The following is an 18215-nucleotide window of genomic DNA, read 5'->3' as shown; positions in this document are numbered from 1 at the left end:
CAGTTAAAACCAGTGCTCTCTAGTCCTCTGTGTCCACCTGGATGCTGGTCAACCTTAGAAACTCTAACTGCTGCTCATTGACTCACCACTCCTCACCTCCCTGCCCTCCTGCCACTGCAGTCCCTGGATCACTGAATCATCAGGATGTACTCTCAGCTCACTCTCATCCCTTTGGACATTCACCCGGCCAACATTGCCTCCCCCCTAGGCATTCCGGTTACATCTCCTCCTGTCTCCTTACCACAGTATCACTTCTAAGCTCTCTTTCCCTCTGTTTCAGAGACCCCTTTTTAAGTTTCATGCACCACGCATAATTCCTTTGTGTACAGTTTTCACTTGTGTTAATAAAGTCACATTAACCTAATCCCTGCTGTCCTGTCTGAGTCTGCATTTGGATTCACATTTACATACTGGCCTCGGCTTGCCTTGACAGCCTCCCCTGACACCACACCCTGAGCCCACTGCTCCACTCCTCCCCTGCAGCTGAGCCACCAACCACACCCTGCCACAAGGTTCATGATAAATCTAATTTCATTCTATGTTAAATTTCAACCAAAACCTTTGCTGACATACCTCTTTTAGCCCAATTGATCAGTTCAATATTAACCCTTTAGAGCCGGTCAGAGCGGGCACGCTCTGTGATGAAGTGATAGTTAGGGCTCTTCTCCATACAGTAGTATTTGCTCCTCCATACAAGTATAAGGGCTACTTCAAGTTTAGATCTGTCAGCACTATTTTGCTATAGTGAGAACAAGAACCTAAATTGTACATTAAAGTGACTGAAGTAGCTAGCACATTTGGTTTCTAGTAATGTCCACATTAATACATTTTTGTTTGAAAGCGCACCTTTTTCTCTCCGTTTTGGCCTTCCCTCCACACTGAGACTGCGTTTTTGGTCAAGGCAAACAGGGCTTTTTGAAAATGCTCTCCAAAGTGCATACATTTGAAAACAGCGTTTTCACGTCGCAGTGTGGACTGCGAAAACGCGGAGGCTTTCGAAAACGATGATGAATTTTAGTCATACGATGCAGTCATGTGACCAATTAAACTAAGATGGCGGAGGCAGTTGTTTTGTTTGATCTCAACTTTGACAACCCTATTAAAGATTAATATCAGTTCGTACATGCTCCACATAGCTTTTCTTCAAATTCTTTAATTCTCACTTGCTTTTGCAACTTTGTACTTTTGTGTTACTGGCAGCAACAACTCCACATCATTGTCAGTCTATTTAAAAAGTTGTTGGAGATCTTGTCAAAATTGATGGAATTATAAATAGATATAAGCATTGTCAAAGTTTCATGCACCGTGCAATACTACATGGAAAGCATCTGAGTGGCAACAGCTAATTTTTCAACATGACTATGATACCAAAACCAGTGGCAATACAGTAAAACCATACCTAGATAAAAAAACAAAACAAAAAACACTACAAAAACAGTAGAACACTTCGAATTGGCGTCCAAGAGCCCTGACCAGTGAACTGTCCACTGTGGGCAACTGCTCACAGTAGCCCCACATGGGCACCAACAGGGCATTTTGCTGGGGCAATATTTAAATGATTCCTATTTTTAGGACTGAAGATTGTGCCAACTATGGTCTAACAATGATGCGTAGTTTAAAAGTAACAAACTCAGGAACACTGCTCAGTGAGTTCTACGTTTAAATTGTCAACAGTGGTCACATCAAAAGCAGCGCGATTCTGAATCTCCGTGTGTGTGTGTGTGTGTTCACAGCCCGTTTTCTACAGTTCTAAATCCGTGTGACGTCACTCTCCCAGAATGCCTGGCTTCCAGCGCGGCGCCCAGCAGTCAAGGCCCGAAGTCCAACAAACACCTTTAAACTTGTTGCAAAATGTCGACATGGAGTCGGAGCGGAGGCTGGACGGAGAGGTGGACCTAGGCTCAGTCGGTAAGTACCACCGATCCCTCGTCTGATCGGCCGAGCTGGAGTTTAACGCTGCTGGGCAAAGTATGTGAGTTAGCTCCTGCGAGACAAACTCCGACGCAAGTTAGTGAAGCGTTCATCTTTTGTTGTTTAATCAGCTTGTTGGCTCGGTTAATATCGGGACTTCATCCTTAGTTGCACTGACACCAGTCTGTGGATGTCCCTGATATAAAGCACGTGTATTATAGACCCAATAAACATGGTAATACACAAGTACTAAACCTGATTTCACATCCACTGCCGAATGTTGTAAACGCAGGCAGGCTAGCGGTCATATTTAGCCCGATGTGGTAATGACCCTGTCCACCCGCCCCCGCCCCCCCACTCTTGTCAGTCCACAAAGCTGCGTGGGCTCAGTTTCCCGGCGCTCGTCAACTCATCAGTTTGGCTCCTTCACCAGGAAGGTACTTAGTAGTTGAGTTCAGGAACTGAAAGTTATTAGGCAGAAATTAATTTGATTGCAGCTCAATACTTAGGACCCACAAGATGGCACTGCGATATCCCGGCGCTACTTTTCGTGTCAGCTTCATTCAGTGCCTCTGTCCAAGTTAGAAGAACGGGGACCTCGTGTTCAGCGAGCATCGTGGAAAAGCAACTTTCTCCCAGTCACAGTGTCAGCTAAACAAGTGAAACTGAGCGAGAGCTATGAAAATAAACATTGGTGAATTCTAACGCTTTAAAAATATATTTACCAACAACATTATTGAAAGTGAACACACATTTTTATACATGGGAATAAAATATTTAGTCTAACATCACGGTTTAAATGCTTTAAATGGAAACAAAAAACCGTGACTTATTCTCTGCACAGAGTAAAAGCAGTTAGCCCAGCACCAAAGCCTGCTCGTGAATTTGTATGTGTGAAGTGAACTTAATGATGCACTTGACAGTAAAACTGCATGTACTAACTAGAGAAGTTATATAGCAAACGTTTGGTTATTACTAACGGGCCCAAACATGTAAACGCACACGCAGTGGCCACTGGTTTAGGCTGATGGAGATGACTGATCACAGGCTTTGACCCCATAGCCACATTTCCAAACACGCTCACAAATGTGAATGTGAGAATAACATAAAAAGAATAATCTGTGAGCTTCCTAATAAGTCATAAGTAGCAGCCATAATCACTTTTACATCAACACATTGCGAGTAGTAGGGCTCCATGATTATGGCCAAAACGATTATCACAACTATTTTTATCAGTACTTCGATTGCAGTTATTTTTGACAATTACTCATTGAATTTGGTGACAAAAATGTTTTTATTTCCATGTCATAAACACTGCATTCACATTTTTCATTTTTGCAGAAATCTTTGCATCAAAATAAAGCAATTCCTGTTCATTTAAACAAATTGAGTGCATCTCATAGAAGAAAAAAGTATAAATGAAAAGATTTTACAGTACAATACAATACAATACAGTTTTATTTATATAGAACATTTAAAAACCCGAAGGCACACCAAAGTGCTTCACAGTAATATGGAGAGTCAGCATGAGTCAATAACAGGGTACAAATCGGGCACTAGCACAGACAGGATAGAGGCACTAACAGACCAGAAGAGTTAGATAAATACAAAATCTGCTAAGAAGACAAAAACAGCAGTAAAATGAATAATAAAATAATAAATTTAATACAATTTAATAAAAGATTTAAAAGTTTAAAATTTAAAAGATTTAAAAGGGTATTAACTGGTCAGGAAAGCCAAGTCAAATAGATATGCTTTCATTTAAAGGATTGGATAGAGTCCAAGGCTCGAATAGAAGCAGGGAGGCTATTCCAAAGGTTGGGTGCAGCTGAAGCAAAGGCACGATCGCCTCTGGTCTTCAGTCTAAACTTAGGTTGGGCCAGGAGTAATTGACCTGATGATCTTAATGCACGACAAGGAGTGTACAGTGTACAGTGAGGTAGCTGGGCGCATTTTACCCAAATGCAATCAGGATAGCACACCTTTCACTTTGATCTTGTCGCACTGTTTTTCTTGGTCTTCATGCATTCATACTGCACTTTATTGTGTGTTTTCAGGGGGTTGTTGTTGTTGTTTTTGAATTAGTTGTCGTTTTGCAGTGCAGACAAAACTCCATAGCATGCTTTGCATATCATTTGGTCTTGCTTAGTGTCACTTTCCCAGTATGGCCACAGTATGTCTAAACAACAGATAATGATCCACATTGAGGGACAATCTCTTCAGCTTCTGCTGTGTCAGACGCGTGAATTTGGTTGTTTATCTGTCTTTGTACATAGTGTTACTCGTCCAGACTAGTCCAGGAATCTTCATGCTGCATGTTGCAGGGGACCGCTCTAATTGGCACAAGCAGGCATGTCATCAGGGGCTGTCTGAGGGAGTACTTGATTTTCTTCTGCTTTGTGTTCTGTATTTGGAACACTCATTTTTAGTATCGCTCCATCATGTCCATTTAATTGTAGAAAGCCAAAATTGTGATCAAGATTAAAATCCAACTAATTGTTGAATATTAAAAATAAACAACACCCGTCCATTCATGAATTTATTTAGGGAAATGGTCAGTAATAAATATAGTTGAGGGCAAAAAAGGATTGGTTAACTTGCTTATATTAGAGTCAGGTGATACTGAATAAGGATAGCAGTCAGCCATCATTGTCATCTTGTTTTTATCTAAAAAATTAGGTTAGTTAACCTCCAAGGACCTGGCGTCCACATATGTGGACATCACATTTTGGGTTGTCTAGACCAAAATACTTAATTTTTCTCTAGAAGGGCCTGATATCCACTTACAAGGACATTATACTGCCACTGTTCTATCAAAATTTAAAACGAATGTCCTCATATGTGGACGCCAGGTCCTTGGAGGTTAACTAACCTAAACAAAAATTTGGTAAAAAAAAAAAATCTGGTAATTCTTTGTTTTTACATTCATCAGGTCCCAATCAACCCAAATGCCAAAGAAAAATTAAAAATGCATGCCATGAAAGAGTTTGGGTCTTAGGAGGTTAAAGCCTAATCTTTGCAACACTTGTGAAACATTCACGGCATGAACAAGCACAATTTTGTAAGACCTCATTAAAGAATTGTTGATTATTTTCAAGGTGGAAAAAAAAATCAAGACTTTGAGCTTACGAATTGACAGATGTTTGTAGGGTTGCACAGGGGCGTAAAATTTCCGGTAAATTTCCGAAAAGTTTCTGGTAAATTTCCATGGTAAGTTAAGCTTGGGAATTTTGGAAATATTCCATATTGGAAACTTTCCATGGAAATAATGGGAATTATGGAAATTAATGGGAATTTAGGAGAACTAACTGGGAATATATTATTTCCAAGCATAAATATAAACAGAAATCATAAGAAAACCTCCATGCAAAATGTTTTCAACAGATATTTCAACAGATTTATTTGTAAGTACAGTAGAATAGAACACGTTTCAATAACTTGTTTCATGGATGAATAAAAACAGAAATGTTGAGTTCAATATTACCATCCCCTAACCCCGCTCATTCAAAATTGCCCCCTGTCCAAAAATCTCCACAAAGTCCCATTCAAAAGGTTAAATGAAAAATGCCACTTATCCTCCAAAACGTCCCATTAAACATGCAAATCTTCCTTCAAGCAATCCTCTTTTCTCATTTTTGCTCAGTCAATAGACTCTTCCTGGACCTCATCATCATCCAACAACATGTCCACTTCTTCAGCATCCAACTCTGAGTCTTCCTCTTCAGTGTCAGTTTCCAGCCTTGTTGAGGATGGCTCTGTGTCAGGCTCAAAGAGCCGTAGGTTTGCCTGAATGCCGACCAGCTTTTCCACTCTCACATTTGTGAGCCTGTTGCGAACCTTTGTGTGGGTGTTCCCAAACGGTGACCAGTTGCGCTCGGAGGCGGCTGATGATGGTGGGATTTGGAGGAGGATGGAGGCTACAGGTGCAAGGGCCTCAGATTCACATAGTCCCTTCCACCAGGTGGCTGCAGATATGTGCTGGCATGACTGCCATATTCCATCCCCTTTCCAAAGGCCTTGCTTTGTTCGATACTTTGCCAAACTGCCTAGAACTTTGCCTTTATCGAGACCCAGGTGGTCAGACATGGCTGTAATGACCGCATAGGCACCGTTGATCTCTTCCCCAGAAAGTATGCCCTTGTCATATTTGGGGTCCAGCATGTATGCTGCTGCATGCACTGGCTTCATGCAGAACTCCCTCCGCTGTTCCAATGACTTGACCACAGCCGTTTCCTCTCCTTTCAGTAGTAGGGGAGTGGGCAGAATTGTCTGGATTTCTTCTTTGAGTTTTGCAAAAAGGCACTGGACATCTGACAAGATGGCACCATCCCCCTCTATCTTCGCTATTGCTGCTGCAATAGGTTTGAGGGTTTTCCGACTGCTAGATACTCTTTCCCAGAACACATCATCCAAGATGACCTTCTTGATGTCACTGTCGATGCCTACAGACTGGGATATGGCCATCTCTTGCAGAGACTCCTTTCCCTCCAGAAGGCTGTCAAACATGATAACAACACCACCCCATCGCGTTATGCTGGGAAGCTTCAGTGTAGTACTCTTGTTCTTTTCCTTTTGCTTTGACAGAAATGTAGCGGATGTTACTTGTTTGCCTTTAACATATTTCAGAACTTGCTTCACTCTCTTATTCAGAGTGTCCATTGTTTTTAGTGCCATTATGTCTTTTAGGAGAAGGTTTAGTGTATGGGCAGCACAGCCAATAGTAGTTATATGTGGGTAGGTCTCCTCCACATGTGCCCAGGCAACCTTCATGTTGGCTGCATTGTCAGTGACCAGTGCAAAAACCTTATCTGGTCCAAGGTCATTGATGATCACTTTTAGCTCATCTGCAATGTATTGGCCTGTGTGTCCGTTTTCCTTTGTGTCTACACTCTTGTAGAACACAGGCTGAGGAGTGGTGATTATGTAGTTAATAATTCCTTGTCCCCTGATATTGGACCATCCATCAGAGATGACTGAAATACAGTCAGCTTGGTTAATGGTCTGTTTCACCTTTTCTTGAACTCGACTGAACTCTTCATCCAGTAGATGAGTAGACAATGCATGTCTGGTTGGGGGAATGTATGCTGGTCGGAGAACATTCAAAAATCTCTTCCAGTACACATTGGATGTCAGCATCAGGGGTGAGCCAGCTGCATAGACTGCACGAGCAAAACACTCATCTGCGTTTTTCTGGCTAGTGTCATCCATAAAATCAAAGAATCCTCTGATGCCAGAGGGACCAGGAGCTGATGAGTGGGTATCTGATTCTGATACAGCTGAAACAGATTCATTTTCCCCTTGAGTGGAACTCCTGGCTGCTGCATGTGTTGGGCCTTGAGGAATTTTTTTGCACTTTGCAATGTGCTGCTGCATTTTTGTGGCATTCTTCACGTACGTCTTATCACAATACTTACACATATATACAGATTTCCCTTGTACATTAGCTGGTGTAAAATGTCTCCACACATCAGATGGCGCACATGGCATTTTTCTGTAAAATAAAACAAGAGCTTGTAAAAATGCTAATGCAATGCAAGAGATCGTAATAATACAATTGCAATATGATAATAAACAGATATAAATAGTAAGGCTAGCTAAACAACTGGAATGATCTTCAAAACAAAACAGCCAAATGAGGAAGCTAGCATCTTCTTTATGTTATACTAGCTATGGCTTATTTAGCATCTAACAGATGCTAGCATTTTATTTAGCATCTTATCAGATTGCTATCTACCAGATTAATACATTTTATGTGATATTCACAATTTAAACATTTAATGAATATATTTTCCCATAATATCATCAAAACTTACCTCACTTGTTAAGTCCACAGGCTCAAATGTGTGCCTTTAATACTCTTTGTCCTTCAGGCTCAAAAGTGTGGTCCATGTGTACATGTGATGGAGGCATGCACAGTGCCAGTAGGTGGTCTCAATAGCCATGCAGCAAGCTTGTGCTCTGTACATGTGATTAAGGAATGGTATGGATATTCAAGTGTATTTGAATTGCATTTGTTTGTTTTTGTCAATATTATGCTAAAATATACTTTGCTGAATTATATTTAAGTTCCCTAAGAAGAGCCATCCTTCAATTTTGAAAATTCCCACTTTATTCCCATAAATTCCCGTTAATTCCCATGGAAAGTTTCCATCTTTGAAAATTCCGGGAATTTTGCAACCCTACAGTAGATGTTTGACATCCTTGTGCTCTCTGTCCCTTTTGGTAATTGGAGTCTACCTCAATTTCTTCTCTACCTGAGCACTCAAAGTGCTTTATACAACATGTCTCATACACTCATTTATATAAGCACTTTTTTCTATGCTTAAGTGGTTTCTATCCAACATTCACAGAGATTCATAGAGAGACACATTAGCTGGCTTCCTTTCTGTACAAAAATGTTATTTATCTAATCTAATTTTTCTGTGCCTCACTTTCTCTGTGCCTAACCACCTAATTGAGTCACTCCATCTCAAATCAATTTGGGCTGTTTGCTCAACCATCTCCAATTTGCATAAACATTTTGTGGTACAAAAACTTTAACTTTCCACTTGGGCTGCAACGATTCATCAGCATAATCGATGACATCAATTAGGGCTGCACGATTTTGCATAAAATGAGAATCACGATTTTTTGGCTTAGAATTGAGATCACGATTCTCTCACGATTTTCTTTTCCAGTATAAATATTTATTGCATTTATTAACTGCACATCAACTTCGTAACAGTTGAGACTGAACATAAAAACAATAAATAAACATAAAAACAACAAATGTCTCACGTTTTGTTGTTGCCGCAAAATGTTGTACTGCTTGAAATTCTGTCTCCACCGTTGCTCGACACTGCGTGTATAGAGCAGGTAGTGCAACAATAGAAAAATAGTTGCGGGACGGCACTGTGTAGCATTTGTCTAGGGTGTTGATCATTTTCCTAAATCCCTCGTTTTGCACAGTGTTGATGGGAGCCATATCTTTGGTCAGGTGATAAGTGATAGCCTCCGTAATTTCTTTGTGCCTGCGGGAGTTCGACGGGTATAGGGAAGCTAGAGCTGGGCGATAGAACGATAACGATATGTATCGCGATATAACTTTTACTCGATAGAGAAATTAAGCTATCGCGATAGACTTCGCCGCTCTTGTCCTCTTAAAATAAATTTTTTTTTTTAAAAAAGGTCAGCCAATCCAAACTAAGTAGCGCAGAGCCGAACCAATCACAGCCGCAGCGTCACGTCGCGTGACTTGTTACGTACAGCACAAGTGCCAAGCCGCACGTGTGTTTGTTTGGGAAGCAGGCAGTGGGTAATGGAGCCAGCGCGTAATGGAGGAAATGAGTGTGCCGACTAGAAAAATCAACCGAGCGTGACCGAAGAGAAAACAGATGACGGTTCCAATGCCGGAGAGATTGTCGAACGGAAGAGCCATAGAAGTTCCGTAGTGTGAAGGTATTTCGGCTATTTCAAGTCTGACAAAAAACAGAGTAGCGTGCACTGTAAATTGCACGCTACTCGGCACGAAAGCAAGTCTGGAAATACAATAAACTGGTGCATGCGTCACACTGTGCGCCACGTTATTGTTTCGGTGAAATTAATTTCTACAATACTGTTACTGTTAATTCTACTCTGCAGTGTTTAAATGCTTACATATACACAGTTACTGTCCATCCACACATACGACTCGGGTCTGCTTCTATGCCCCAGCTTTGTTTACTTTTTCCCACCGAGGCTTCTAGACTTCTGATTGGCCAACATTTCTGCACGGTTAGGAATCTAGCGCCACCTGCTGCTTTGGCATGTTCATAGCAGCGTTTTCCTTCATTTCTGCCTTTATGTGTGGACGGGATTATTTTTTAAAACGAAAACGGAAAATCTCCGTTTTCAAAAACACCCGTGTACGTGTGGACGTAGCCTCAGTCTCTGACTGGAAGCGCTAATTCGTCATTCGACTTTTGTCAGACTAAAGTAACTGTTAAAACTGTTTGAAAAGCTAAGCTATACAACAAGGAGAGATTGAGAATTTCCTTTTAGTTCTCAGTTTATTTGATACTGACAAAAGTTAGTTTTGTCTGTTCTTCTGTAAAACAAACTAAGATTTATTTTTAGAATTAATATTTTGTTTCTAAGTGGAATTGACAATTTAGTAGTCTGTTTCGTTTGTTCTATTTTGAAACTTAAACGCTTTAGCGGCTGCCTTTTGTGTAGTTTGCAATATTTGCCTTTATTTATCTGAAAAAGTCTCATGTTCCTTAAGTACATCTACCCTGTTGAACTTATTATGGGAAATAAATATTTAAATAAAAACAAGCTGCTGATTATTTCACATTTTACTTGTGAGCAACGGCACATTTAAATCTTACAAATATAGTTATTTGGCTTATATCGTGATAGATATCGTTATCGCCTGAAATGAAAAAAACATATCGTGATATGAAAAAATCTCATATCGCCCAGCTCTAAGGGAAGCGCTGTATAAGGTTACCGATATTGATGTTTGGGTGGTTGACCGGGACGGATTTTCTCCTGTCACTTTCTCGTCATCCCTGACGTGCTCTCCGTTGTTTTTTTCCCTGCTAATTTTAGCATCACACGGCACAGCTTCTGTATCACGTGGTATAAGGCTCCGCCCTTGTCATTTGTTGAGCAGGAAGAGTGAGCGCTTGTTTTCATGCAGAGTACGTCCCGGATCAAAATGCGGTACAGTCGTCGTCGTCTTTTTTTAAAAAATTTTTTTTTATCGTTGTATGAATCGAGATCGCGATTTTCTAACGATTAATCGTGCAGCCCTAACATCAATTATAAAAATTTATCGACACAGAATTTGCTCCTGTCCAAGTTGAGGTCGCCCCCAAGAACAAGTGATATATTACATTGTTACATTATGAATGTACTGTGAGTATAATAATACTAATGGAAATGGAAATGAGTAAGGGTAGCACAGTGGCACTGTGGTTTGCACTGTTACACCAAGAGGTGTGAGGCAACAGTGAGTTCAATTCCACCATCAAGCCAGGGTCTTTCTGTGTGGAGTTTGCATGTTCTTCCCATGTTTGCATGGGTTCTTTCCGGGCGCTCCGGCTTCCTCTCACAGTCCAAAGACATGCAGTTAGTGGGGATAGGTTAACTGGAAGCTCTAAATTGCCCATAGGTGTGAGTGTGAGTGGTTGTGTGTCTCTATCTGTTAACCCTGCGGATGCCTGGCGACCTGTCCAGGGAGTACCCTTCCTCTCTAGGACAGCTGGAATAGGCTTCAGCCCCCCTGCGACCCTGGCAAGGATAAGTGGAAGAGAATAGATGGATGGAGCATGTACGTACTTGTCTGTGAGGCTATAGTGGATGTGCTGACACTAAGTGCGTGTGTGTGTGATTGTGCCATGCCGATGTGTAAAAATCAGGGGGGTGGTTTGTGACTGTGTAGGAAAACAGGTGATCGGTGCAGTGAAAGAAGTAAGAAAACCATGGAAAAGGAGGGAGGGATGAAAGAGAAAACTTGAACGAAAACAAAAACATTGTAATGAAATATCCCTAAGATGTCAGTGTAGGTTCTTAGTCATCCAGGTCACAGTGGTCATGGTAGACTACCACGACGTGAATTTGTCTGAAAACCTCACGTGGGCATGCAACTAGGGCCGCAGTGATTCATCGGGTATTTCGAATAATTTAATTATAAAAAAAATTTAGACACAAATTCTTTGCTTTGATACTTTGTGAACTCAGCTTGAGTGAAAGAAAATGTGTTTCTCGTGTTCAAAACACTAGCGCTGTTCCCGTAATCACCATTAAAACCTTTGCTGGCAGAAACTAACCAAGTTCTTCATCAAAGCACCTGATCAACAAACTCCGACATGAAGACAAGCAAACTTTGTAGCTGTTCCATCCACCGCTCTTTGTTTTACACAGAGAAAAATCTGCAGTAAGCATCCAGAAGATGCATTAAGATATGCAGATAAACTCTTAATGTGGTCTGATACATGTTTGCTGAAGGCTGATGTCAGCCGTCTTATTGTGGAAGCAAACGGGCAAAAAATGGGGCACGGCGTGTAATTTATTTCAAGGTTTTCATGTCTTTTTTTTTTTTTTTTCCAGATTGAAAATGAAATAATATAAAATACTATCTCAGTTAAATTGTGTTCATATACACACTGACCTGAGTGATTTTAGGTTGGACAGTAAATATTAATGTCTACTCTATCATAACGTCTTGTTTTCAACAGCACAGAAACATTGCATCAAAGCACAGGGCAAACTTCAGAATGCTGATATGCTTGCTTCTCTTCATTGGAGCTACCACATTCTCCTTTAAGGGCTTACAGACACAAACTCACTCATTCACTTGTACACTTAAACACACAGAAATAAACAAAAGTCAAAAAAGCCTTCCAAAAAGACAGAGTAAAGATGCATTTTGTTTAGATTGCATGTTTATTTAGTTTTCTTTGACATTGACTTAAACCTCGTGCATTCTCCCAAGTAGTAATAAATATATTAAAAATAAGGCTTTTATGAAACCCCTGAATAAAAAATTTCTTCTTGAAAATTTACAGTTCAGTATTTAATATTACATAAAATAAACCATATACACGTGTCTTTGAATGGCAAAGATGCAGAAATGTCTGCATGGCTAGATGCAGCAGTGCTTGTTCCGGCTGACTAGAGCCTCCTTGCTGGGTGTCTCCCTCTGCTCGCTCACTGCGTTTGTGTCTAGTCTATGCGCTATCACTATGTGTTCTCTAATAAAGGTGAACCCTCAAACCTTCTTCTACTGGCAGCTCATGTCTAAACTGTTTCTCCTTTGGCACAAATAATTTACCTGTTTTTGTGTTCTGAAACTATTAAAATTCTGGCACAGTAAAGAAAGACAAATGCCAATGTCATGTATATGATTACCTCACTGCATACACGAGTAGGCATGTATCAGCTAAACAGAAAACAGTTTTAATTGCTTTGATAACTCTGTGCATGCGTGTGTACAAACGAGAACAGTAGTCTAATAACTTAACAGTTGTAGCTTTAAGTGTTTGAGCTCTGAGAGAACCATCTTTTGGTGATATAGTGGTACTATTACTATTATTGTTGTTGTTGTAGTTGTCATGTGACGTCTGCAGCACGCCATCTAAGCCCAGAGGTTTCATGTGAACACACTGACGCATTTTCCTGCACTTTTCTGTTTTGCAGGTCTGTGAAGATGCCGGGCTTCCTGTCATTCAGCTACTGAATGCTAAATTAGACTGCAGGCCAACACAAGAACATTTCTCAGGAAACACACAGACCCAGTCTCAGCTTCCAAAGCTCCTCATCACAACAGCCCTTTTGGGGTTGCTATGGCAGCTGCTGTCACAGAAACCAAGTGCTGGACACAGGCTTGCCCCAGTAAGGCAGGACAGACCTCTAGTCATTGCTGCAAGAGACCGTCAGACAGCACTTAGCATTTATCGTGCACTTTAACAAACGATCCGAACTCCGTGGGCTGATAGTACCGTCTCCTCATGAGTTTTGTGTTTATCAGCGCAGGCTCGTGGCCAGAGTCCCTGAGCAGCAAAGCCGAAACCCACCATTGTATTAGACCATGTTCCACCAGCAAGACCATCTAAAGAGCCAGCCACAGGAGAGCCATCCTGCCGTTCGGCAGCTTTTTCACTGCCAGGACTGTGGGAAGCAGTACAACACCCAGCTAGGTTACAGACGCCACCTCGTGGCAGCTCACAGTGCTGCAGCAGCCCTGCCCTGCTCAGATGTCGCTCCTTCCCTGCTGGAGCACCTGGGTGGCCATATTGACAGGCCTCCACCGTCAGAGGGAAGCATTAATGTTGTGGTGCCAGTAAGAGAGAGGAAGTACTCCTGTGAGAGATGCGACCGCCGTTTTTACACACGTAAGGATGTGCGCCGTCATGCGGTGGTGCACACAGGACGCCGTGACTTCCTGTGTCCGCGCTGTGCCCAACGCTTTGGCCGCAGAGACCACCTGACTCGCCATTTGAAGAAGAGCCATGCCCAGGAGACGGGATTGATGCCACCCTGCAGTTCCAGCACTCCTGTGGCTACACCGAGCCCCTCCACTATGTGCCCAGTAAAAGAGGAGCCCAGCCCAGTCACCACTGAGATGGCCTCTGTCTCCAAGGAGCCCATGGAGTCTTTTTCCAGGGAAATGTACTCCTCATACCACATGGCCAGTCCTGTCCCTGGCATGGGCCAACCTCATGGCCTTATTCAAGGCTCCTTGTCCTCGAGCATGGGTGTGGCTCGCCACATGCCCGCTCAGTCTTCCCAACCCCACCATCATCACCTGGCACCATCGGCATCTCCGCAGCAGCAGCATTACAGCAACATGCCACGGTACCAGCACCACGGCTCTACCTCATATCCTCGTGGCGACGTGGACAGCTTCCTGCTGGACCTGCAGAGTGCCCCCGCGCCTCACCTGAGTGCAGTAAACTCCTCTACCTCTACTTCTGCTTCCCCTCAGAGGGACGTTCTGGCTGAAGGGGTGAGTGCTGGTGGTGACCCACACTTGATGTCCAGGAGCCCTGCTGTGCCCTCAGCTGAGTTGTCCTGCACCACTAACATGGACCTGGGACCCCTGCTGAGCTTCTTACCTTTCAGCCTGCCACCGTACAGCCCTCACATGGGGATGGGAAGCTTAGTGATGAGCTATCCAACTACCACCACCACCACCGCGTGCTCTCCATCCTCTTCCACCGGGCTGTCCTCCCAGGCTCCAGGGCCGTTCACCTTCTTCCAGTCTCCGCAGGCTAATGCACCACAGGGCCCTGGGCCCCACAACCACACCCAACTACCTCAGGCATACAGCAGTCCTGCTATGAGCACATCCACTTCCCTACCTCATTACTACCAGGCCTTTCAGCAGTAAGCAGCTGTCCCCGCGCAGTGCTCGATGTCTTTGTTCATGAAAATAGTCAAATTAAGGAACGGCGTCTTTACTGTAAAACAGATGTCTTGTTTTAGATATTGTTGAACGCAACAAATCACCTCAGCAGTATTACCTCATTATTTAAAGTAAGCTTGAATGTTTAAGAAGGTGTAGATGTTTTAACTGCAACCAAAATATACTTGTACTTCTCCATCTAGAAACAGTAGATGCACTTCATACGGGTGCTGCTCATTGCTCTCACTGAGCCTGTCATCTGTGAGAAACGGACACCTTCCTTACTCAGGTGGATGTGAAAACATTGGCGCATTACAGAGAGCGAGCACTACCGAAAAGACTAAGCCTCAGAGCACCTGTTTGTTTGACATTTGGATCAGCTTCCTGTCAATGCCGTGCATCATCCATACGATGTATCCACATGTTATTGTCTTTCAAAATGAAGCGTATTTTGTCTGCTTCAAGTTTCAGCAACCCTGTACAAATGTCTGTCAGATCAAACATCTCATCCATCTTACTGGAAATGAAGCACAAATGAAATACAATGAGCTTTGTGACCATTAACACAGTCCCTTTTTAGAAGCTTAGGGACATTTAGTCATAAATCTTTTATTTTTTATTTTCACCGAAGACATGCCAAAACACATGGGGGGGGCTGCTCCACTGTTACCGATGGGGAAACAGGTTTCGAAATGTTCTGACTCTGAACCAGAATATTTGACACAATAGGAACTGATAAGACAAAGTTTCCTTAGAGCAAAATGAACTCATTGTGCAGTACTACCTGTTTTGTTCCAAATATTTCTGTTTTTGAGTTGCAGCAATGGATTACCTGTAAAGAGCAACTGGGTGAATCACAGTTTGCTCTCCAGCTATTCAGTTTCTTAAACCATCTCGGAGTCCAGGTTGCTGGAGCCTGTCCCAGAGGGGCTGAAAAGTGGCCTCCACTCTGGACAGACTAGCAGGGAGAAACAAAATATGGACATTTAGGAGGCTGAAATACATTACTGGGGTGTCATTTAACGGCCAGTATGAACAGGATGCAGTATTACAGAGAAAAATCTGTTACTTTCATATTTATGGGGAATATTTAAACAAACCACTGGATCCCATGTTTTCTAGGTTTGGGTGTGTTTTTTCAAGTCAGCTTAATATTATTTTTCTCATTGGCGGCTGCTGCTGCAATGACCACAGCATGACGAGAAACCTTTTAAATGTACACATGTGAATCAAGGGATTGCTGGAAATGGTAGAAAGTATTGGTTGGACGGTGGCCGCCCTGGCTTCGTGACCTGACGTGGGGCAGCTGGGAACTGATTTAAGCAGAAGGAAGCTTCACATTCCACCCTGTTACCTGTGTTTTCTTTTTTCTGAACTGGACCACTGGATGTGAGCACTGTTAGAACCGAGCACGAACATCCACGTGGAGCATTTCTACCCATTTCACTGTTGCTATTAACACCGTTCTTCAGTGGCTGTGGTGCTGGACTCTGAATCTGATAAAATTAGCACTATAAGCACCCTCATCCCTCTTGTCCTGGTCTCACCTTTGCTGCTGATACACGGGGAAGCAGCTAAAGAGTGGATGGTGTCACAGGAAAACAAGAAGCCTCCAGTAACAGACCCAGTTACCTGACATTCACCCAATGTGTCAGGGCTGGTGGAATGGTTTTAAGTCTTCAACTGGTGTGAAGTGACTGATGTGATCTTTAGAGAGGGAGTCATTTAGATGACTCTTTCCTCAACCTTCATTCATAAACCCCTCTAATTAGAACTGTGCCAGGCTTCACATTGTCTTAAAATGCTACTGTTGTGCCTCTCTAAGAGTGTCTAATCTCGTGACTGGGTTGAAGCACTTAGGACAATTCTCAAAAAGTTTGAATTTGATGTGTACCTCAGACCTGGAACTGTGGCTTTCTGCTTTATTTCTGTTTGCTTTTAGTTGTTTGGACTCTTTTGGTGCCATTATATTGAAACTTTAAAGGTAGATTTGTTCTTTATGTAGTTGCAGACATAATTCAAACCTTCTACCTCTACATTGTCACGTAACTTTTGCAGCAATCATTAGAAATTGTTTTAACATGAAGCAGTTTTTAGCACTGAAGAAGGGGAATTATTCAGAAGTCATTCTGACGGCCTGCGTATACACGTGGGCTTGAGTGCTATATTGGAGAGTCATTTCTGTACTTGCCTTTAATGATATTTCTACTTATTTACTACCTCAGATGAGACGGGAAACTGTCCATCTAACTGCAGAGAAATTTCTCTGTGTAGTTTTATTTTTGTCACAAGCACATGTACTTTGTAGTTCTGTAGTTTTTATTGAAGCTAGCTGCTGCAGCTGATGCTACAGCCTGTGCGTTCACTGCTCGTGCCTCAGCCTGTTTAACACTTGTTTCGGTTAGGGATCAGGCCTCCATCTAAAGGAATTTCACAACTCTTTATTGGAATGCTGAGATGAAATTGAAGGGAGTGCTGACATGGAATAGTCCAAATAAATGTTCCTACAGTGAGCGTAGCAGATTGATCAAAAATCTAATAAGTCTCCAGAACACAAAACAAAATCAACAGTCGTATGGAACTCTACATACGATACGTGTGAAGAACAATAAGCTGGACAGCCACAGAGAGGCTGTCCCAAATTTGGCATAATTGTTTGAGAATGTATGTTTGAAAAGTTTGCCAGCAAACACAGATGGTCTTCACCTGAGCTGTGACTACAACTGGTTGCACTGCTCGCTGCTCTGTCGGCCTCTGAAGCCTATCCCAGCTACCGTAGACCGAGAGGCGGGGTACACCCTGGAAAGGTAGCTTAAGCAACTATGGCAAATGTGATCAAACGCACTCCAGACTGATGGCGGAGAAGGGCAGAAACAAGGTTTCACCTCACTAATGACTGTGGTGCCTGCATTTAGCCCGGCTTTGAGAGCCAGTCCAGTGCAGGTTTAGCCACCTTAAACTTAGTTACTTTTTGCTTTAGGGATTTATATTCTAGTTTAATAGACTAGGAGACTGTGACAAGAAAAGGAGTTGTCATTTTCTAATTATCTGAACATAAAGTCATACAAAATAAAATCTTTAGATTTACACTGTCTGTGTCTATGTGCATTTTTATGTAAATCAAATTGCAAAGTTGGAGTATATGTATTTAACCAGACTTGGAGTACCTTCATGTAAGCTGTATTTGTATACAGAAACAAGGTGAATAGGATAGTAACTGTGCTGGTCTTCTGCATGCTGACGCTACCTATAGATTATTTTTAAACCAGATTTAGTTTACTTTTTATTAGTGAGTGAATTACACTTAAATACAAGCATAAGAAGGCAGAATCTGTGGCCTTAAAGCCAGAAGCTTTTCAGATATTTCTGTTAATCCCATCAAAATGTCATTTTAAAATATGACTATTGTCAATACATTAAATATTAATGTAGA

At 42.1% G+C, this 18215-nt stretch overlaps 1 protein-coding gene across 1 annotated transcript; it reads left to right on the top strand.

The window, feature by feature from the left end:
- Positions 1-1792: 1792 nt before the first annotated feature.
- Positions 1793-15364, top strand: LOC146610811 (zinc finger protein PLAGL2-like). The gene is made up of 2 exons (XM_085344456.1): positions 1793-1908; positions 13075-15364. Exon 2 carries the CDS (start codon positions 13466-13468, stop codon positions 14765-14767), a length of 1302 nt encoding a protein of 433 aa, XP_085200582.1. The 5' UTR covers positions 1793-1908; positions 13075-13465; the 3' UTR covers positions 14768-15364.
- The last annotated feature ends 2851 nt before the right edge of the window (positions 15365-18215 follow it).

This window comes from Diplotaxodon limnothrissa, linkage group LG20, assembly GCF_057381915.1.
Source record: "Diplotaxodon limnothrissa isolate DT_005_m linkage group LG20, D_limnothrissa_male_GT1.1, whole genome shotgun sequence".
NCBI lineage: Eukaryota > Metazoa > Chordata > Actinopteri > Cichliformes > Cichlidae > Diplotaxodon > Diplotaxodon limnothrissa.
Note: the sequence above shows the minus strand (reverse complement) of the source record. Positions and strands in the feature narration are given on the sequence as shown.